The sequence below is a fragment of the Drosophila hydei genome, unplaced genomic scaffold (genome assembly GCF_003285905.1).
Source record: "Drosophila hydei strain 15085-1641.00,03,60 unplaced genomic scaffold, DhydRS2 tig00008121-arrow-pilon, whole genome shotgun sequence".
In the NCBI taxonomy this organism is placed as follows: domain Eukaryota; kingdom Metazoa; phylum Arthropoda; class Insecta; order Diptera; family Drosophilidae; genus Drosophila; species Drosophila hydei.
This window is the reverse complement of record NW_022045832.1, coordinates 2,037,863-2,060,717: the sequence shown is the minus strand read 5'-3', so window position 1 is coordinate 2,060,717 and position 22,855 is coordinate 2,037,863. Positions and strand designations below refer to the sequence as shown.

General features: G+C 43.4%; 4 protein-coding genes across 5 annotated transcripts in view; 3 read left to right on the top strand and 1 right to left on the bottom strand.

Moving 5' to 3' along the window:
• Positions 1-9,216, top strand: part of LOC111599555 (serine-rich adhesin for platelets) — a 34,455-nt gene extending 25,239 nt beyond the window's left edge. Inside the window, exons 3-8 of the mRNA XM_023315222.2 lie at positions 2,033-5,369; positions 6,402-7,094; positions 7,147-7,292; positions 7,354-7,491; positions 7,548-8,323; positions 8,394-9,216. Of these exons, the coding sequence (XP_023170990.2) occupies positions 2,123-5,369; positions 6,402-7,094; positions 7,147-7,292; positions 7,354-7,491; positions 7,548-8,323; positions 8,394-8,793 (5,400 nt within the window). The 5' untranslated portion in view covers positions 2,033-2,122 and the 3' untranslated portion in view covers positions 8,794-9,216. The remainder of the gene's footprint in view (positions 1-2,032; positions 5,370-6,401; positions 7,095-7,146; positions 7,293-7,353; positions 7,492-7,547; positions 8,324-8,393) is intronic.
• A 706-nt stretch (positions 9,217-9,922) lies between these two features.
• LOC111599598 (cytochrome P450 CYP12A2-like) lies at positions 9,923-11,972 on the top strand. The gene is made up of 5 exons (XM_023315283.2): positions 9,923-10,017; positions 10,105-10,499; positions 10,564-10,680; positions 10,746-11,184; positions 11,250-11,972. The coding sequence occupies exons 1-5, from the start codon at positions 9,961-9,963 to the stop codon at positions 11,850-11,852; spliced, it is 1,611 nt and encodes a 536-aa protein (XP_023171051.2). The 5' UTR covers positions 9,923-9,960; the 3' UTR covers positions 11,853-11,972.
• A 77-nt stretch (positions 11,973-12,049) lies between these two features.
• On the bottom strand, positions 12,050-13,909 carry LOC111599599 (myoneurin). 2 transcript variants are annotated; one of them, XM_023315285.2, is made up of 5 exons: positions 13,580-13,723; positions 13,083-13,505; positions 12,796-12,998; positions 12,594-12,728; positions 12,050-12,528 (listed from the first exon to the last, which is right to left on the bottom strand). In XM_023315285.2, the coding sequence occupies exons 1-5, from the start codon at positions 13,721-13,723 to the stop codon at positions 12,222-12,224; spliced, it is 1,212 nt and encodes a 403-aa protein (XP_023171053.2). In that variant the 3' UTR covers positions 12,050-12,221. The 2 variants fall into 2 exon arrangements, with proteins under 2 accessions (XP_023171053.2, XP_023171052.2); XM_023315284.2 differs by having other exon boundaries at positions 12,796-13,505; positions 13,580-13,909.
• A 398-nt stretch (positions 13,910-14,307) lies between these two features.
• On the top strand, positions 14,308-20,429 carry LOC111599564. The gene is made up of 4 exons (XM_023315232.2): positions 14,308-15,555; positions 15,611-15,853; positions 15,975-16,431; positions 16,487-20,429. The coding sequence occupies exons 1-4, from the start codon at positions 14,780-14,782 to the stop codon at positions 19,106-19,108; spliced, it is 4,098 nt and encodes a 1,365-aa protein (XP_023171000.2). The 5' UTR covers positions 14,308-14,779; the 3' UTR covers positions 19,109-20,429.
• The last annotated feature ends 2,426 nt before the right edge of the window (positions 20,430-22,855 follow it).

Genomic DNA, 22,855 nt, shown 5'->3' with positions numbered 1-22,855 from the left:
GACTTGCTGACCATTTTTATGGTCAAATTGAAACACATTTTGTTGTTTGGTCAGCCGGTGAGACACTAGTGCCACTTGTGATCCCTTTTCTGTCGTAGGCCGCTCTAAATGCTGCCTCCACTTGGTTAGCGGCTGGCTGGGAATTGGCGCACAATTGCAGCCTCGTCTGTGGCCGTAAACAAATCGAGTATCGATGCCGCAACCAAATGCAAATGAGTGAAAGAAAAAATGCCAACAATTAACAAAAAACAAACAGCAACTCGAGCAAATTTATGTGTAACGGCGGCAAACAAATGCGATATGCAAAAGCAAAAACACGGCAGCAACTGTTGGCAGCGTCACAGTTATGCAATTAGGTGCGCGCCGAATCCCCTTCCCCTCCCACAGTGGCCAGCTGATGGCAGTGGTATTCGCGAACGGATTGCACAAAGCCAAGATTTATGCATATTAACGCTTAACCAAAACGTTGACCCAAAAAGAAAAATACAGTAGCATTTGCTGCTGCTGCAAATGCAAAAATCAAGCGTAGCAACAGCAGCAGCAGCAGCAGCAGAAGCTGCACAACAGCAACCGTTTAACAATGGGTCAACTTTCGTTCATGTTGGCGTTGATAAATGTGCCCAAGAAACAAACTCCACAAACTGTGTGTGGTTGTTGTCAGGCTTTGTCTGGCGGCAGCTTTTGAGTTGTTGTTGTTGTTGTTGTTTTTTTGGGTGTTGTCGCTGTTGTCAGCAGCAACACTTTCCCAATTAGATGCCAGCCAAATTGACGTTCAACCTCACTTGCAATCTTTGCTGGCCTTAAACGGGGCTAATGACTTAAAGACATCAATGCAGTCTTTCGCAGTCTCTTTGTTCTTACGGGTGTGTGACTAATCTTAACTGTTACAGAGGCAGCGCCTTCTTAGATAATTGTGAGAACTGAAATTATAACACCAGCTTATGACACCAATGCTACTTAAAGCTGTGTTGTCAGTAGACATGAAGCAGCCTGTTCTTGTATATTTATATTTATTATTTAAAAAAAACGACATCAAAATAAAATTGCATTATATCTGCAAATCCAAAGACCAATTTTCTAATTAGTTTTTTTTTTGTTTGAAATGAATTAAAAAATGTGTAGACAATTCTTGAGGAAATAAAAAAAATTGATATAACTACTTCTGTTTAGGAAACTGGTTTGCCTTCCTGCCAATTTGATTTATAAGCATAGTACATATGGACTTTTTGTTTATACAATTTCTAAGTTTATATACGCTTTTTAGGCAAGTTTAGTGTTCCGCAGTTTTTATGTTAATGTCATTTATTGCACACAGACTGTCACTTCCCTGGGCAATTTTAGAAAGTCATACACATCACACACTCACCAAGTTGCGGCGCAAACATCAACAAACTAACTAACAACAGCAGCAATGGCTAACAGCAACAACTGATTACTCAACAGCAATTGGAGACACTGTCAACGTGCTGTGAGAGCTAAGCACACACAGCTTTGTCGATGGCCATGTGACAAAGGCTGTGAGCAAAAAGCATGTTCAGTGAATCCCCAATAATACCACAAATATGTCGACAACATCGGCAATAGTTTCAATAATTTCATTATCAAGATGAAGATTGATTGATAGTCGCCGTGGTAAATGAATGTTTGGCTGCTTGGTGAAGACATTGAATAGTCGCCTGGCCACTTGGTCAATTGGTTTTGGCTGCATGACGAGTCGAAGACGACTAATGCAAATTGCCGCGCTTGACTACTGCGAATTGTTGCTGTGCGGCTCTCATATTTACATTCAATAATTTTGAATCACGGTGCAGAAGCTGCATTTATGTAGTGAAAGTTGATTGTTGGCTCGGTCAGTGCAACAGCCACTTGAGTAGCAGCAACAATTGCTGGCAGGGCTTGCGCAATAGCCGTCGCAATGAAAGTTTATTTTATCAGTCTTTCAGTTGATGCGCTAATAACACAACGCAACGCTGTAATGACAACAACAATTCAAAGCGTTACTCATTTACCTATATTTTCTTTGCACTTGCAGAATATGGTGGAATAAGGTGCCCAGCAGCAACGGCAACGGCAACAGCAACAGCAACAAGCACAACAGCAACAGGCAGTAAAAGCCCAGAAAATGTCTTCCTCAATTTGCTCGCACTTTACGCAAAATGCGTGGAAAAAGGATTTGTGCTCGAACTGCTTCAAGTCAAAGGATGAACACAAAGCAGCTGCAGCTGCGGCCGCGGCTGCTGCACAGCAGGGCACGAAGCCAAGCGCCCTCAAGTCAGATAGCCACACAAAGACTGATTACCCGAACAAGCACAAAACGCCAGCTAAGAGCATTATCAAGAAGGCGTTTGGCGTACGCCTCGCCACAACTACCAGCAGCAGCTTCGGCAAGCCCAGCAGCAGCAACAGCAACAGCTCCAAGTCAAGCAAAGTTTGCTTTCCCAAGCAGCTACATGAGATCATCGGTTATGGCGGTGAGTGGTCCGAGGATGATGACGATGATGACGATCATGACTTTATGAATCTGGGCAACGAGCACGATGACATGGCCATCACGGAAACTGACGACGAGGAAGCCGTCGAGCTGAAACGCATTACTCGCGCCAACACAGATTTCAATATGAACAATGGCAATCTGCTGGGCGATGCGCAGGACAACATCAAGAAATCATTTGCGGCACTCAAGTTGGGAGCACCCCAGGTGGACAAGGAGGGCAAGAAGCAAACGCTAACGATCAATGTGATGCCCTTTGGCCAGCCCATAAAGTCAGCTGGTTCGAAGTCAACGCCGTGCAAAGCAACGGACGTGTCGAAGACAGCAACAACTGCAGCTACAAGCTCCAACACTGTGACAGCCAAGTCTGTGACGGCAACAAGCACAACAATTAAGAGCACTGCAACTAGCACAGCCACCAAGAAAGTGACTACAACACTCACACCTACGCTTGTTAAGCCAACGGCAGGTGCATCAGCGCGCGACGGAAAGGACAGTCCGCCCATAGAGCGTGCGATGGAGAAGTCTCTGCTGGACGAAATCTCAGAGACGCTGCAGCAGAAGCAGAAACAAAACGAGATCAGCACTGCAGCAGCGACAGCAGCAACGTCAGTCACAACAACAACAGTTGCAAGCAGCAGCAGCAGCAGCAGCAGCAGCAGTAAAATCAAATTCGAGCTGGGCTCACTTACTGACTCGCCAAAGCCATTTCTCGACCTTAAGAAATCCATCGCGCGTAATGCGCCCATAACCAAGGATCACACCAAGCCGAAGGTGAACGTGTGCCACAAATACTCCGACACAGATAGCAATTGCTCGGACACGGAAAACGGTGTCTCCGCCTATTACGATGTGGTTGAGACGCAGCTGAGCTACGAGAACTTGCCCGATGGCAAGTACAGTGAGCAGGTGGGCGTGGCTAGCGCCCAGGCGGAGTCGAACAGCACACACTACTCCAGCTCCCAGTACATAACGGACATGCTGCTAAGCTCAAAGACTCGTGCCGCCAGTTACAATCTGCACGAGGGTAACTTCATGACCAGCAAAATAACCTCAGACGGGCTAATTGTCACCAAATGCAGCTCGGACGACGCACTGGACTCCACGGGCAGCAGCTTTGATGGCAGCTCAGACGAGGAGAATGCCTACAATATGATACGCAGCGAGTCCGACTCAGGCATTGGCATTAGCATTGGCAGCGACTATAAGAATCTGCCCAGCGGTGCAGTCAAGGGCAGCATTGAGCAGCGCTCGCTAGTGGAGAAGAAGCTCAGCGCCAGCACCAACAATTCCGACTACGAGGACATACAGATTGGCGATCAGTCTGTCAATCAGGCGGCAGTCAAGAGCCGCGAACTGCACGGTGAGCCCGACGGCAGTGCCGATCCGGACAACAAGTTGGAACAAAGTCAACAGCAGACGAAGCCGGACTCAGCTACGGAGACGATGTCCCAGCAGCTGCCAGCGCTGCCCAAGTCACCGCCGCCGCCTATGAAAATCGATGCACGTCCCTCCTTCTTGCATGGCCTCAAGAAGCCCGAGCTGCCTGCCAAACCGCTCGTCAACATCAGCAGCAGCAGCAGCTGCAGCAACAGCAACGGCAATAACAATAACAATTTGCCGCTCAAAACCTTCATGAGCAAGCGGCAGCCCAGTAATGCTGAGCAGCAATTCATCAGCCAGCTCCAAACGGCAATCTCCAAATCAAGTGAAAATCTGCTATTAGCAGCTTCAGCAGCAGCAGCAGCGGCTGAGTCAGCCAAAGATGATGCCAAGCTTAAAAAGGGAAAAGCACCAAATCCGCCGCCAGAGCCAAAACTGAGCGCACCGACTACGCCGGAGCGCGATTACAGTCTGGTAGTTGAGTTCGAGCAGGCAATCAATGCGGAGTCGTCAGCTTCCAAGCCAGTGGAAACTCCAACTGCCAACGAGATATCGCCAAAATCAACAGCAACAGCGGCGAGTGTTGCCGGAACACCCACAGCAACTAGAGCAACAAGTTCTTCAGCAGCAGCAGCAGCAGCAGCAACGGCAACAGTAGCAGCAACAGCTGCTTCAAGCCCCAGCAGCAGCAGCAGCAGTAATATGTACACCAGAAAGCCGCCTGTGGCGGCTGCTGCACCCGTCATCCGTGAAAAGGACAAGCGGGAGCGAGCAGTGATTAATCCCAAGTTTCGCAGTCTCAACAGTTTTGTGATGCAACGTGCCAATGCAACAAAGCAGCTACAGTTGCAATCCGCCAGCTCTGTGCTGAACCTAAAGCAGCCTTTGACGCCGGAGCCAACGCCGCGCAATCAGCGACACCTGTCCATGTCCGAGGAGTGTCTGGCAGCTGCCGGCTTGACAGATCAGAGCATGAAATCTCCAAAGTCACCCAATGCTTCGCCGCCACAGAAACAGAAATCGAAGTTTTCGATTAAGAAATTTCTGCGCATGGGCAGCAACGGTGGCAAGTCCAGTGAATCATTGACCAAAAAGGAGGGCAGCCTCTACACTGAGATCTGTACGGGTGACGATGGCAGTGTCGTTGGCAAGCCACGTCTGGTTATCATACATCCCATTGACATCAATCCCACGGCCGTTGAAGTTGTCAAGGACATAACGAAGACTAACGATACCGTCTCCGCGCAGACGGTGGCTGTAGTCACCGCCAAGCCGCCAGCGCCGCCGCTGCGCGCCAGCGAGGGACAGCGCGGTCATGAGGCCAACAAACCGGCACGCCCACCACCGCCGAAAAGCGCTGAGCTGCGTCGCAAGCAGAAGACGGAGCTAACTGCTACGCTTAGCTCAAGCAGCGTAGATTCCGCTAAAATTTGCGGCAATCCCAATGCCGGTGGCTCTATAAAATCTAAAGCGGACAACGTGTATGCCAATTTGGGTGAGTTTGAAAACAGATGAGCTAAGTGGGTAACTGGGACGACCGAATTCCATAAATAATCAATCAGTAGAGTGTTAACGTGGGTGTATCTCGCTCTTTCTACGATCGTGATCCAATTGCAATTCCAAAAGAAAGCGCAAACAGATCACGTTTACCGACAGCGCCCAAATACCACGGCATAAAGTCATGCGACCTTCAGAATGTGGGTCTAAAGGGCCTCTTCACCCAATGTGGCCAAGTAGAAACCACAAACAAAAAATGATCATAACTTAGAGTGGCGCTGAAAGTAGAACCAAAGCAAAACGAGTTACGCATTTCAATCAATATAACGGGCACACAGCAATCCGCAGAAGGCATCGTCGCTTCTTATAGCCATAAGCCAGCCAGGTAGCCAGATTAAAGTAGGTTAAGTGAGCGAGCCAAAGCTATAAAGTAAAATATGTAGTTTTACAGATGAACAAGCACAACGGCAACAAAAAATCGAAATGAAAACAAACCAAAGCCCAAAGCCAATGAGGTAACCACATGTGAATGCCTAGCCAGCTAGAAATGCCACCGGAAAACTGGTGAGACGAGAATCGCTGGCAGTGAAAGATTTAGAATCTGAGACCCATTTCTTGACTGTCATTTTGTGGTCAGGCCAAATGTGGCGAGAACTTGTTACACCTGTTGCTGCCGCCATCAGGTGCCGGTGAAGGGGCCATCGCACAGCTCATCAGCTCAGCACTGTCTGTGGAAAAGCTATTTGTTAGAGATCTTGGCCACTGGGCACCATTATGCGAATTGTAATTTGGCATGAATTTGGGTCAAAATCACAATTAGTGTCGCAGGTTATACAGAAAGCTAAAAAAACATGGCCAGCTGTTGCAGTCATTTGACATTGTTGTGGCCATGAAACTTGGCCAGCAAATGTTTTAGATTATATCTATAGATTCGCATAGGAAATTAGCTGGCATGCAAAACTGCAACATTATATAGATACAATACACCCAATTGGTACCCCTCTAATTTCGCATACTCTACTGTACGCAGGCGAGATCCGCTCCTCGATAGCGCCACGCAAGCCGGAGCGCACGGCGAGCATGCGGGAGCGTGAGGCACAGCTGGAGCTGGTCCGTAAGCGGGGCATACTTACCGATACTATCTCCATTTGCTCGTCAAACGGTGAGAATGTAACGACCGAACAGTCGAAGGGGTGCAACACCAATCCTTTCGAGGTTGGCAAACCGACTGCCAACTCAGCGACAGCCGGAGCACCCACTGTCAATAGCCGCACGAGCACATTCGAGCGACAGCCGAAGAAGGCTGAGACCAAAATGTCCATATCCAGCAAGCTTGAGATCTTTGAGCAGCGTGCCCAAGGCGCACACGATGCCACGGACAGTGCCCAGCGCAGCAGCCTGAAGGATTCGGTGCGCAAAATTAACAGCACCATCGATAGCTATCTGAAGGACAAGCGCGACTATGAGAACATGTACGAATTTGTCAAAATGGGAAATGGCACTAGCAGCTCAACAACGACAGCCACGGCTACGACAGCGGCACCAACGCCTCCACTGCCACCAATTCGCAGCAGCAACCTCGACCTAGCCGCTGTGGCCGGGCAACGACTCAATGGCCGATCCAGCGGGCGCAACAATATCTACTCGGATACCGCGTCCATAGCTAGCTATACGCGCAGCGAGTACGGTCCAGTACGCAACTATGGCCTCAACAGTAGCTTAGGTAAGTTAATGTCTCTCTGGCCGAATCCCCTCTGAACTGGTTTACTTTGCAGCCAACATTCCACGCGTCATCTCGGCCTCGTATGCGGGCAGCGAGGTGGGCGAGTTCGACATCTACGCTCCGTACAGCTACTACGGCAGCGAGGCTGGGGGAGATGTGGCTACGGACATCAACGACAGCGTCTGGGGCATGCCGACGGTAAGTTAAATCAATTTTAATGTTGGAGAGAACATAAAATGCCAATCGCAATCGTTTCTAGGGCAACAAGAACCGCAGCAAGGCCACGAATCGTTTGCGCATGCGCAAGGGACGCAGTGTCGTGCACAAGACCATCGAAGACAACTACACAGCGGTTGTAGTGGCCAATCATGAGGCACTTGCCCAGGTGCTCGATCAGGTGAGTCCAAATGGTACACCTACCCGGCCAAATTAATAAATCGAATGCTCTAACAGCTCCAACAGACGCCAGTTGTGCCAGCCTCACTGCGACCGCTGGCCAATGCCATTAACTTGCGCTACGAGGACTTTACCATTCTAGAGGGTGCTCAGGCATTCGTCGTGGGCAAGAAGGCGTTCCATGCTGCATTGTGGACCACATCGCCCGTAACCTTGGCTCTTTCGGCTGACTGCAACCAGCTGGCGGGCGTTGGCGGCGAGCTAAGTCAAATGACGGGAGGAGTTTGCGATGTGCTTAATCCCATAACCGAGTTTTGCGACCTGGTTCCCAGCTACCAGCTGCCGCTGATGCCCACAACCGAGGTGACCTTACTACAGGCCACAATATCGGTGCTGCCAAGACTTCAGCTGGAGACTCTGCAATCAATCGGATCCATACTGAAGGGCAAGTCTCAAGTGCTGGACAAGAGCAACTTTAACTTCCGAGGCTCCATACCAAATCTGAACAGCCTGAAGGATGCAGCTGCTGCCAATGCTCTGCGCAATGTGGTCTCCGTGCAGAACCTCAGCACATTGAACGAGGAATCGACATCGTCTGGCGGTAACGCGGTAGCCAACGATAGTGAGGAGATCACCCCCAACGCCCATGCTATGCCCGCCTTCGATGATGTCATGACGCGTGAGGTGGCCTTCATAATGTTACAGCTGATCAACGGCATGAAGAATCTACAGGCCAAGGCCATTGAAGAGACGCCATTAAGTCTTTCGAATGTGGTACTCTCAAAGGACATGGATAACAAGGATGCGCAGGCGAGACTCTGTGTCTTACAAGGGTACGAAAATTAGTCTGAACTTCATATCTACTATCATTTGCTAACTCAAATATAATCTCCAATCATACAGCAATAACAACGACGACGACGAGCCCATGGGTACGCTATGCAAGTGCGCTCACGTCGCGCTGACCGACATGCTGCCCACCACGAAAATTACACCCATTCTGGGCGATATTTTGCAACAGGAACGCGCCGAATCGCTGTCCAAGGCCAAATCAGTGCTAGAGTTTGTGCTCTGGGGGCCCTCTGATGTGGCGCTCTCCGGCACGACCAAGGAACGCGAGCTCGCGCTGCAACGCTGGCTGGATCTGGAGCGGGCCACAGTCCTGCACGGCTTAGTACGCACGCGCGTCGAACTGACCGTCTACGATGAGTGTCATCTGATGTTCCTTGTGCGCTCGACGGCCAAAATGATGAACGATGCGGCCAAAATCGTATGCAGCTATCAGCAACAGGCGTCCCAATGAATAACGCCGACTTATCATAGCCTTATATTTATTGTCCAAGATTGTCACAGGCTTTTAGTCCTTTGAGTTGTAGTTTAGATATTATTGCATATGTCCCAGAGACACATATTCAATGGCAATACGTTATACTTGATAAATGATCGAAATATGGTATTTAGCGAATACTTATTATGAATTATCCCTAAAACGATTTAAACGATACGACATTAACCATATCTATATAAACCCTATTTTGCCAAGCGTGCCAAACGAACAACGCGTGGAAACTAACTTGTAAAAACTCTGTCTGCAGTGAAACTTGATTTAATCGTAGTTTACTTGTTATTCTAAGTTATTATTCTATGCAACTATTTATACTTACATAAATTACTTACTTATACGTAATAACCGTTAACAACTATTGAAAGTCTAATTTCGGTTTGTAAAGGAAAACATTGGTGTTTGTTTTAAATATGCATTCGTACAATATTGTATACCTATCAATATTCAAATAAATAAACTCGAATAAAAGTCTCTATATGATTATATATGTGTATTGCATAGTATATTTATATTGGATAAAATATAAGTCATATATACAACGATTTAAATAATTGATTCCTGATAACTGTATCGTTTAGTAGCTTTACTTTAACAAAAACAAAAGGATTTTTGTGGATCTCCATTTGGTTGAATTTGCTTTCCCTTATGGCGTCAGTCATTACTTTTCTTTCAACAATCTCCATAAACAGTCTTTTCGAATGTAAATCGTTAACAATCAATCAATTAAAACTAATTTCGTTAAGTCTTTAGAGCATTTTGTGTGTATTCTTACGCATAAACAACCAAAACAATTTAAAAAAGTTTCTCTTTAAAAGCTTAAATATGTATATATATGTATATATGTACATATGTACGTATGTGGGTATGTATACATAGTATATCTTGCAGAGCATTTAATTCAACTCTTAAATGATAATATAATAAAGAGCTCAGAGCAACTCATATCATTTTTACTCAAAGCTTTTTTGCCCATTGTTAGATAGACTCTGCTCCTCTGTCTCCCCCACTAATTTAATATTGTGTGTGCTCCCAACGCCGTATCTATTAAAAAAGCTTACGATCAAGAGTATAAAACCCGAAATAAACAAACTTGTCGCTCAGTTCTCAATAAATCGTGGCTGAAAAATGTTAGGACAGAGAGTGAAGCTACAGCAGCTAATACGGGCTATACCAATAGAACAGGTTATTTCAATTAAGCATGAATTGCTTCTTTTTGTGATTGTAATTATATACAAGTATCTTATCATTAATATTATGTTTTAAATGCAGCGTAAGCAAACATATGCTGTGAGTAATGCTTTAAACGTTGCGGAAAATGAGGCACCCGTGGGGAAGCCGATTGGATGGGACCAGGCGCGGCCATACACTGATATACCCAAGGTTTCGCTGTTTCACTTTTTACGCCACTTGATGCCCGGCGGAAAGTACCATAAGATGCAATATCCAGATATTATGTTGGATATGCGTCGCCAGCATGGTCCTCTTTTCAGATTACCGGCTTTGGGACAAGATGATATTCTTGTAACGAACGATCCTCATCATTTTGAACAAGTTCTACGGGTTGAAGGACCCTGGCCGGAACGCCCAGGGAATAACGTATTGCACCATTTCCGAACAGTGACTCGGAAGGAATTCTACAAGGGTACCGCAGGCATGTTATCAACGTAAGCACAAATTCCATGTTAAGAAAATATGGAAGATTTTAAGCAAAATTAATGGACTTTGCAGACAAGGTGAGGACTGGTCGAAGTTCCGCTTTAGTGTGAATCCAGTAATGATGCAACCGAAAACTGTGCGTATGTACTATCAAAAAATGTCAGCGGTCAACAAGGAGTTCATTCAGCGGTAAGCCAAACCAACTAAGTTGTCATAGTCTCTTGATTGCTATCAACGTTATTACACTCAATTAGCATACGTGATATTCGCGATAGCAACACACTTGAAGTTCCCGAAAATTTTGAGGAGGAGATCAATCGTTGGACTCTTGAATCAGTTTCGGTGGTTGCTTTGGACAAGCAGTTGGGACTGATAAATGCTAATCGCAACGATCCGAAGGCGAAGAAGCTTTTTGAAGCACTCTATGTTTTCTTTGAGATATCGGGTGATCTTGAAATGAAGCCTACGATTTGGCGTTACGTTGCCACGCCCAAATTCAAAAAGCTTATCAGTGCCTTGGACGAGATCCAGGAGATAACATCTGGCTATGTTAACGAAGCACTTGAGCGACTACAACGCGAGCCCTCCGACAAACCAGATCACGAAAAGAGTGTGCTGGAAAAACTGTTAAAAACCAACGAACAGATAGCCATAGTTATGGCTATAGACATGCTCATAGCTGGCGTGGATACGGTATGAAGCAGGCGTTTATACTGTATTCATATGATGTGCCTTAAGATCAAATCTGTTCTTTCCAGACAACAACCGTATTAACAGGTGTTCTTCTCTCTCTGTCTAAAAACCCGGAGAAACAAGAGAAACTGCGTGAGGAAATTCGTCAAATCTTGCCAAACAAGGATTCCGAATTCACAGAAGCCTCCATGAAGAATATGCCGTACTTACGGGCTGTTATCAAGGAATCGCTGCGCCTCTACCCCTTAGCATTGGGCAACGGTCGTGTAATCAAATCGGACCTAGTGCTTAATGGATACCAGGTGCCCAACAAAACACAGATTACAATGCTATCTACGGGCTTGCTCACCGATAATGATCACTATCCCAGAGGTAAAGAGTTCTTGCCTGAACGATGGATGCGTCCAAGCAAAGAAGCCGCCGCAAATGGAGAATGCCCGCACGCTCTTAAAGCGAGCAGCCCATTTATCTACTTGCCCTTTGGATTTGGCCCACGAATGTGCATCGGAAAACGCATTGTCGAAATGGAGCTAGAACTGGGCATCGCACGCCTTATTCGAAACTTCAATGTTGAGTTTAATTATCCCACAGAAAATGCATTCAAGAGCGTTCTTATAAATACGCCTAATATACCACTGAAATTCAAGTTTACGGATGTAAAAGACTAACAAAATACTGACATCGTCGGTTAATAATATGCTTTGTAATTTATAATACCTTTTCCTATTATATAACTTGTAATATATTCTTTCATAATATGATATATACTGCTGCATGCTATCAATAAATATGCCCTGTATGTAGTGTAAGACCTATGTAAAGGATGATTATGCGATGTGTATTATATTTGTAACTTATTCAACCGTTTAAAGTGCTTCTTCAAGATGTTTATTTACATCATCAAAAAATGTACATTTATAACAAATTTATATTGTTAAATGATCTTTTAATTGTGGGATTAAATTTAGAACCTACTTAAATATATAACACGGACTTTCTATACGCTGTGGCGTTCAATGCTGGTAATAAAAATGTATCTAAGAGAGCATATGCTGCTGTGATAATCGCAGCTTGACATCTTTTAATTCATCCACAGCCAACAGCTCAACGTCCTGCTCCTCGCGGTCGTACTTTAATGTCTCGGCTAACATAACTGCATTCTGGTGACATTTGGTCTCCTCGTGTTGGCGCATGTGATGTAGCAAGCGGAAATCCTTTTGACAGTACTCGCACCGATACAGTTTGATGTCGGAGTGTATTAGCTCATGTTTAGTCAGAGAATGTGCATATGCGAAGGCCTTGTCGCATACCTTGCATACATATGGCTTAATGCCGCGATGCACACTATCAGACAAATAAATTGAGAACAGAGGTTAGTAATTTACATTTTACTGACTATAGCCACTTACTTTTCATGAGATTTTAGCACGCTCTCGTAGAAGAATTGGCGACTGCAAAAGCTGCACTTAAAGGGCTTGCTCCCTGTGTGGGAATACATGTGTTTGCGCAGCTGTTCACGGACCTGGAACTTGGCTTCACAGAGTCTATATACACAAAAATTATAAGAAAACATAAGTCTAATATCTTTTTTGTGTACCTTGCAAGACTTACTCGCACTGGTACTGGCAAACAGCATCGTGGCGTCGACGATGTTCCATCATGCGTCCACGCTTCTCATAGAAATTTCCACAGACATCGCAGACATAACCACCCTTCTCTGTACCATCCGATGTTCGGAGCGAGTTAAGGCCAGTCCGTGCCCGCCCACGTCTGGGCTTAATGTCAACTACTCCAGGCTCCAGTCCATAAGAATGCTGTAATTCTTCATGCTCGGACTTTACTATATTCATGCCAAAGCGTGTACGACCACGCCTCAGTTTAATGTCACTATGTGTTACCGTGTCATCATATTTAGTCTCGAGTACGACATCATCATGCTCAGGATTCATCTCTATAGTATAGTTGCCCTCTAAATACTCAATATCATCTGTTATAACTTCCTGTTGTTCTTGAGAACCATCGACTTCTAAAAATTCATCGCTCTGTACATGATCATCAACGCCATCACCATGGCCAGGACTTGGTGCTTCATTCATCACAAATTCGTTCATTTCATCATCGTCAGCTTGTTGATTATGCTGGGAGCCAAACTCTTCCTTAACAAGATAATCTTCAGCTTCGTCCAAGAGGCCCAGTTCACGACAATAGTCTTCAATTTCTGCTTGCTTGCGCAGGGCCTTCTCACGAAACTGGAATGCCATGTTCAGCTCCACCTTGCATGGTTTGCAAATACCATCTGGAATCTGGTCTTTGCCATTTAGCTGTAGGACGAGAATGTATGAATGAAAATAGACATTTCTCATGGGCATCATATTTTGAAACTAAAAATACGTACCTTACTAAAAGAAATGCCCAGTAGCTGTATAAGCATTTCATTTGGAGTCTCCTCACCCTCCTCGCGGGATTCATCAATCCGTTGTAAACGCTGACTGGGCTCTAAGCACACACGGCAAGTGTTTGGACCAAGTTCAGCGCGCATCTTTTGTTTAATTGCGGTATAGAACAGTATTTTAGTGTTAAAATTTTGTCTGTGTTGTGTAAAGGTAAAGCGTCTGTCGTCTTAAGAAATCGCCATTTTTTCTGAGTAGCGATTACAGTAGTACAATCGTTATCGATAACACTGAAGTTGTTCAAATTAGATAACAACTTAATTAATTGCAACAATATTAAAAATCATCACCCCACAACTTAACAAATTTATTCTAATTAATTTAATTACTTTGAGAATATAAGACTCGAAATACGTAATTTACGCATAAATTTTTTTGCGAATGGTACGCAGCACTCATGGTAGCAAAAATACTAAACAAATATGAATACTAATAAATGAATATTGCATCAATGTATATAAAAAAACTCAACAGTTCGCCAAAAAATAACTAATTTATTATATGATTATGGCATTGCTCTCAATTGTATAAAACTTTTCATAAAAGTATAGTACTGAATATATGTACACAGGCTAAATTAAAAATTGATCGAAATACAACACGGTGTTTACAAATTAAATCATGTGGTATTTATCGGTTCTTTAAACTCTTGCAGAATCTGGTCACATAACGTATATATTTTTCGAGACGCAGAAGGAAAGGAGCTCTTATCTCCGCGAAAAATGGATTATTCCAATATATTTTGTAATCTTATTAGAATTTAGTTTCAGTGTTGGAATTACAACAATAGTAGTATTTATTTTATCTGGCGCCAAGGACGTACGCTCGCCTTAGACTCGGCTTGTCCATGCAATTGGCATATTCAAAATGGTTTATTATCTTGCGTTATTAACATCCGTGTCTTCCGTCGCAAAAATGTTCGTTGCGCCAGTTATCGACTTCGCAATCTTCATCTCCTAAAGCACGCGTCATCAATCATTTAGTGCGTAAGCTCGTCGACCAATTGAAATTTGTTAGCATCGGAAAAAAACAATAACAAACGAATAACGTTGAAAAGTCAAAGTGTGTCCAGAAGTAACTCAGAGAAGTTGCTGCTGGCTGGTGGCTCGAAGGTTAGTGTGTTGAGAGCCAGCCCACCACCTAACATGTCTGAAAAGCATGGCCAGATTAGTGGTGCGCAGTGGACGACGAAATCGGCAGCAACAGCGGCGGCGGCAACGACAGCATCAGCGGGGGGCACAATTACATTGCCGTCGCTGCCAAAGCATCAGCAATCCAATCCAAATTCCAATTCCATATACGAAGCAACAGTCGCCACAAGCCCTTATGGAATATGTGGCGTGCCTGTTCCGGTTCCGGACATTCCCACCTATACATCTGGACGGTTCCAGGCTCCACCCATCCATTTGCAAGCAGCTAAGTCAGCGCCGCTGACAATTGCGCCGATTGTGTCGCCATCCCTGACACTTACCCAGTCCCAGGTGTCTCCCACACCCACAAATGTACCTGTTCCCAGCGGGGGTTTCGTGCCGCCTGCGTTTTCAAATGTGAATAATCCTGGACCAGCAGTCAGTAGTACCACATCTGTGCTTACGCCCAATCCCTTTGCAGCGGCCGCTGGCAATGCTGGTCTTGCATTTGTCAATGCCTTCAGCGCTCAACAATTGGAGCTAGGCAAGATTATGCATGCAATGAATGCTTCTTCGGCATCAGGAACACTGGCACCTGCAGCTATCACGAGGCATCCACAACCTCCACATCATCCACACACACATCTCAGTGATGGTGGTTCAGTAGCCGTGCCGCCGGCTGCACCCAGTGGCGCAATCAATTCCTCAATTGCGGAAAATGTGATGAATTCTTTAACCAGCGACGACGAACGCATGCGACGCGTCCAGCAGGTTATCGAAACTAGTTTGGAGTGAGTGCCTGATATTATATATTTACCTTAATAATATTTATGACTCTCCATTTAGTGATACTGCAAAGGTACAGATCGCTCAAATTCTGGAAAGTGTTGCAGGGCTGAAGCCTATTGAAAAACTATTCTTGTATTTGCGTTTGCCTGGCGAGAGTGCGGACACGGATCCATTAAGACAACCACAAAACCCACTGGGTACCAGATCCGAAATTAATCACACCATCAATTGGGTGCGCTCACATCTCGAACACGATGCTCAGGTGTCCATACCAAAACAGGACGTTTACAATGATTATATGTAAGTTACCGATTCTTCACATTTAGGTGGGTGAATCTTCTGAGCATGTGGAGCCATTAGTTGAAATAATCTAATTATAATACTGACACTAAGATTTGATTAAATATGTCTCACCTTTCAGCGCCTATTGTGAACGCCTGAGTATTAAGCCATTGTCAACTGCAGACTTTGGCAAGGTCATGAAACAGGTGTTCCCTGGCGTCCGCCCACGACGTCTGGGCACGCGTGGCAATTCGCGGTACTGTTATGCAGCTATGCGGAAGACCACAAAATTGACACCGCCACAGCTACCGCAGCTATGCAAAGATGAGCCACCCGATGACGCTATTGTAACGGATGCCACTCCCGCACAGATTAAACAATCACCGAATGCGGCAACGGAAATCGATGGCCCGAAAGCCGATAATGAGGGCAACTGGGATGTTGTGCGCAGCTGGGCAGAAAAGCTGCTTAACACCAAGCTAGAAAGCATTACAGAATTAGCCACGCGTATAAAGAACAACAATGCCACAATTAATGCGACATTGGCACCCAAAAAGTACACACCCAGAGAGCCTAAAGAGAAGCGGCTACTTGCAGTAAGTTTATTATAATATACTTATAAGTACTATTTCTTATCAACTTCGCCCACAGGATATGGGACCATTGAAGAAGCGTCGTAAAAAGAAGCGCAAAGGCTCCACATCCTCGGAATCCAGTTGCAATCAACTGAGTGCCGCTCAAGATGCGGGCAGTAGTCAGGAAGCAGTCAGCGATGATCACAAAACAGAGCAGTTACTAAAAATCAAGCAGGAGATTATAGACTCACCCAGTGGCTATCTGACATCCCAACAGCTTCAGCAGCAGCAACAAGTTTTGCCGATGAATTTGGCCACAGAGCCGCGCAGTAATGCAGTCCGCAATCTAACGCCCAAACTATTGGAGCTACAAGCTGCGGTAGCAGTTCAGCAACCATTATCACCCAGTGCACTGGTTATAAAGGACGAGGCGGAAGAATATAATACCACCAATATATTTTGCAAAAAAGTACTAAAAGCGCAGCAGACCAAAGGCTTTTGGGCCAACTCTCCCAGCAGCGGCAGTGCAACTGGCGCCACTTTACTTGTACCTCCAGTAATAACGACGACGGCAGCAACACCACCGCCTCTCGTACAGCCATCTGCTGATAGTTCGCCCGCACATGTGGCGGTGCTCTCAATGGGCCCGCCAGCTCAAATGAATCATCCCAGTTCTATCAGCCCGTCAAGCAGTCTAGACACGAACACTACTACTCCGAAAGTCGCGTCGCGCAACATGATGTCGCTGCGGGCCAAACGCTTAATCGCAGAGAATGCAGCAGCCCTGGCCGCTGCTGCAGAGGACACCGGGCTGGCTGAGAACCTGGGTTTGCCACGTGAGCGCGTAATTAGCATATGCAATATGGATAAGCATGAGCTTGACGATTACTTTCTGCCCGGCGAAGATGAGGAAGAGAACTCAGAAGGGCCAGATACCGAGCTGCTTCAATATTTTCAGATGGGAGACGCTGAGGAAAAACAACTGAATTCCTTAGATGCTCAAGCAGAACAACACAGAAATCCACAGGCTGCCACAGCTACTGCAATACCAAATGCAATGGCAACGTCAACAGCCAAATTGGCAACGGCAACAGCGACAACATTAAAAACGACGCAACAGCAATTACATCAGCAGCAACAAGAGTCGCAGATGCGTCGATTAATGCCTTTGCCAACACCAGTAACAACAGCGGCAGCAGCAAATGTTGTGGGTTCTGCCTCAGCGTCTCTGGCACTAATGTCACGAAAGCATCAACAACAACACCAGCAGCAGCAACAACAACAGCAACAGCTGCAAACCATCAGCAACAACAACAACAGCAATAAGCGCAAAATTAGTCTAAGCAACGCGTCTAGTAACGGCAACAACAAGAACTGCATTTTTTTGCCCATTTCACCGAACATCAATAGCAACAGCAGCAGCACAGTTTCAACAGCGGCAGCGGCAGCTGCAGCACCAACACCAGCACCAGCACCAACACTAGCACCTTCACCTGCAACACAAACAGTAGCAGTAACAACAGCTGGGAAACTGACCACGCAGAACTGCTTTGCCAGTCCGGGCCTAGCATACATGCGACAGCGTTCCAGCCTGTTAACCAAACAGCAATCGCTTGAGTTTGACAATAACAACGGCAATGGGGATCCCATGATTGGTGCGCATAGGCGTAGACGCAGCTATGTTTACAGCTATCCCAGCAGTAGTTCTGCTTCGGCACCGCCCAGCCCATCGCTGCTACAGCCGTGCATGGGCGTCAACTGGTCTTTCCTTGGCGGCACTGGCAGCAACAACCAGTTCAGCGAGAACATCGTCAGCAGTAACAACAGCAATGTGGAGCTGCTCGTGAACCAAAATTCAATGGACTTGGAAACTAGCCTAGCACTAAGCGGTGCAAATATGGAGCTAAATGAAACGCAACGCTCGCAGTCGGTGCCATTGTCTCAGCTGCAACGCAGCAGCAACCACTCTCCTTCAACGGGCTACAACCGCTCGATTAACCAGGCCGTCACCACTGGCATAGTAAAAGATGCGCTCTTCTCCGAAAACAGCAATAGTCAGCAGTCGGTTGGCACATTAAAGCTAGGTGGCGGGGAAGTGGATGTCTCGGCCAGTCTGCTCTACGATGATGTCAGTGCGCTTATTTCTCCCAGCTTTAATAACAAGTTCGGCGGCATACAAACGACAACCACGTGCAGCTCATCAGCAGGTTCATCGAGTGGTTATAGCAGTGCTGGCAGTGCTGGCGGGATTGTGTCTCGTTCTGTGCCTTCCACGCCGCTGCCGCATCAACAGTCGCAGTTGCAGAGCTGCAACAGTGGCATAAACAGCACCAATGGCAACGGTAATACAGCCAGTGGTTTCTTTAACATCTCACCAGCCTTTAATTGGGGCGCCAGCAATGTGACCTACGGTAGTCAGTCATACAGTTCACGCAATCCTTTGGATATTTCCAAGTCGATGCCAACGACGCCCATAACAACACCCTGTTTCCGTTATAGTCCTGTCGAGTTGAATCGCGACTTCTTGATTAACGGAAATACAATTGACAGTCTGTCGTCGCCAGCTGTGGCAGCTTTCAACAGTGCCACAGATGTCGTTTTGGCGCTTAGCACCGATACGCTGATTGATGATGGTGCACCCAATAACAGCGATGTGGAGGCCATAATTGGCGCCGTCGATATACTCGACAGCTTGTAGAATTTGCCCGAAGAGAAAGCTAAATCGCAGACGAAGATGGCGAGCGAGACGCAGCCAGAAGAGCTGGTTATGGCCTGTTTGCTACAGCATGTGGATAAGCTATAGATGCCTCTCACTAACGTACTCTCATTCTCACTAATTTTCTCTGCAACCGGAAACGTGTAATCACAATTTGGATGAAAAGCATAACATAGTTAGTAATAGTGTTTTGCTTATTTATGTTGTGTTTATCTTAAATAATTGTTGTACCATATTTAATGTGCCCAATCACGAGCTTTCTCTTCGCAATTCTCTAGCACAAACGCAAACATTATTTAAAATTTGATTAAGCTAAGCTCCAATAGGTTTCAACAATGTCCAAACAGCAACTTGTTTAAATTGGAATGTCCACGTATTTTGTTCTTGCATGTCATTGAAACCACCCAGAATCAAGTATCCCTCAGGCAGTTGTTATTTGTAAGTGCGTGCATATACATTTGTTTACGTGTATGTAGTATATGTAATAATATATGCTTATGCATATTGTTATGATGTGGAAATCAGTTAGAAACTGTTGACAATTTTCCATAGTTGAACACTTTGTTTTTAACATCAATCTTTGATTTAAAAAAAAAAACAAGGCTATAACCATAGACGATTAAAAATAAAACAAAAACATAAATACTAGAGTAGAGAACCTTACAAATGAAACGAACTTAAAGTCTGAATGAATTCGACGTGCAGTGGTTTTTTAAAAATATTTATATACACATAGTAGATAAAAGATAAAAGATTAAAGATTGTAACATTTTAAATGCTCCCGTCAGGGATTGAGGTGGTTTTTCGATCCCGCGAAGAGCCCAGACTAAACATGCAGAATAGTTGTAAGCTACCAAAAGTTGAGGGCCCGAACAAGCGGCAAGCGTTCAACAATAATCATTATCAAATTTCAATGTTTAACTGTGTGTCTAGAATTACGTAACGTAACGTGGCGTATTTGTTATCAAATCAATTTGTAATTTAAACCGGCTATCAGATAGCGTCGATAGCTTAAATTGGTCGACCTTTTTTCGATTTTATTAACAGTCTATATGTTAGGTACTATGTAATTTCTTTTTTCTATTCAATTAAATTGTTATATTTTCTACCCTGTAATTAGACCGCATTAAGTGGTCATTGACTAGCATTAAGTGTTTGTTTGTTATTGAAAGTGTTTTGTTTGGAATGATAATGCATAATGAGAGCGGTGACTCCAATTATAGCTAATTCTTTAGATTTAATTTTCTGTGTAATTCACGTTCTATTATCTAGAAATTTAGTGTTATTGGTATGCTTAATGTCCTACACCCAATTCCTATGTTAATTCATCTATCCTTTGGGTTTCTTCGGCTTTGAACAAAGTTTAACTTTAAGATTTCGCTTGTATATCACAAGTTCTTTACTCTGCTAAACATTAACATTAGTTTGTTTGTAAAACAAAGTAAAATTTTTATATACACACATCTAAATAATTTCCAAATTTCAATTGTAAAAATTAAAAACACTTAAAAATATTTCGTAAATGTGCCTCAGGCTTTATTGTAAAACAATTATATTCTTGCATAAATAACTTATATACACAGAAAGAAAGATGACGAAAAGTTAGCAGCGTATACATATACACATATATATATACATGCATACATATATATACATATATGAAAATATACACTCATTTACAAAACGCAAAGTTAGAGCTAGGAAAACAATGAATTTGTCAAAGACCTCAGATTCAGCAAAGAATAAAAATAGTCAACAATTAATCAAGTCCCATAAGTTCCCACAAATACAACCGTTAGCACTGTCAGCTTAATTCTAAGCTAAACCAATATTACGCACGCATACCTATGTGCATCAGAGCCAAACAATTGAAGCTAAGACACCGGATATGCGGACCCCCTTTCCAGCTGCTACCGCCTTAAAATAAATGGAAATAGCCCGTAAGGAATATGAGTACGACTCCATATACTTATACACCATTCACCGGGAACACTTGGATAAACAAACCGACAACGATATATACTATATATATATATATACTTGCATACAATAATTACATAAAGATAACACAAATATAAACGAACCAAACTGTACTTTTTATAAGATATTTGAAATACAAAAAACAAAACCAATAAAAAAACAACAAGTAAAGTCAATAAAAAAACTTATGGAACAAGCGAATAATTGTGCTTTCCCTTTATAGGAATTGAACATTAAACATTACAGGAAATATACAGTCACAAGAATAGTTCGCCCAATTGATGAATTGATCTGATTTCAACAAACTGAACCCCTGGAAAAAGAAATCTATATAAAAAATAATGTTTTTGATTTTAATGTCTTCTATTGTATTGATTATCGTAACATGCAGAAATGCAGGGTATCTTCAATTTAGCATTTGGGCGAGAATGCTTGTGTTTTATTTATATTGCGCTAATAATGCTTTAATTAATATAAATTAATTATTGATTATTTTTTCACAGATCCATCTTGCTTTTAAGTGAAGAAAAACTGGAGCTCCGAGATTTGTAAAATCCAATTAATTCTTATATAATTTCCCCATCTATAGAAATTGTATATATATTTATTAAAACAACGCGGACTTTCTGCTTTTTGTTATTATTTTTTCGTTTATTAAACTGTTAAGTTTAAAATAATAATATTAATATGCAATAAATATTTGTTTTTTTTTGTTTTAATATACATAATAATACCGTTAAATTTAATATGCATGTGCTTGATTATTTTGAAATATTTTCATTCTTTTGTTGTCGTTATTAATTAGTTGCGTCTGCTTACTCTTCAGTATAATACTTGTATGTTAATTTGTTTTATGTAAATTTAACTATATTGTTTTATATGCATTTTACATTACATTTAAATAGCGCCAAATAATATTCCATTTGCTACAACTGTTCTGTTCTTTTGCATGTGGCCAGGGCTAGCGTTAATAGTTTATAAAATTATTGTTGTATGTAATTAGTTGTTGTATTGTTTTTTAGCCCTTCGACTCTGTATATGACAATAAATATAGGTAAAATACATATGTATACGTATAAAAATCATTTATGCGTCTTCGTCCCCACACTTTGTTCTCTTTAATTAATGCCACTTGTACACTACGCTAAGAGCACATTTTGAATATTCAATTAAATTGCTAGGGGCCTTATTGTGTTAATGTTATATAATTATTTATTTATGTATTTCGTTATTATAATTAATGTTATGCCGTTGCTGTTGCGCTTAAGACTATCTGTTAAATATGGTTTACGTATATATTTTATATATGTTTGTTACTAAATATTTTTAATATTATTATTATTTGTTAAATGCTTGTAAATTATGTTATTCCGTTTGTTTTCTCTTCAATTGGTTTCCTGATATTTCACTTGCTTTTCTCCCACTTATTATCAAACCAACTCCGCACACAATTTCACTTTTCAGATTTCCCAATGATGAAACTGTGTAACGGATTGGCCAAGCATACATATACATATATATATATGCCATATGTATATATATATATATATATATAATTATATATATTTGTGAATTGTATATGCTGCTACTGCTATATTAATTATGTATGTATATAATATATATAAAATTGTTGTTATTTCGCTGAGGTGGAAAATTCATTAATTAATAAGGTTACTTGTTGTTGGTGTTGCTGTTGTTGTTGTTGCTGTTATCCTGCCTGCTTATTGCTGTTGCGAATATTGCGCTACA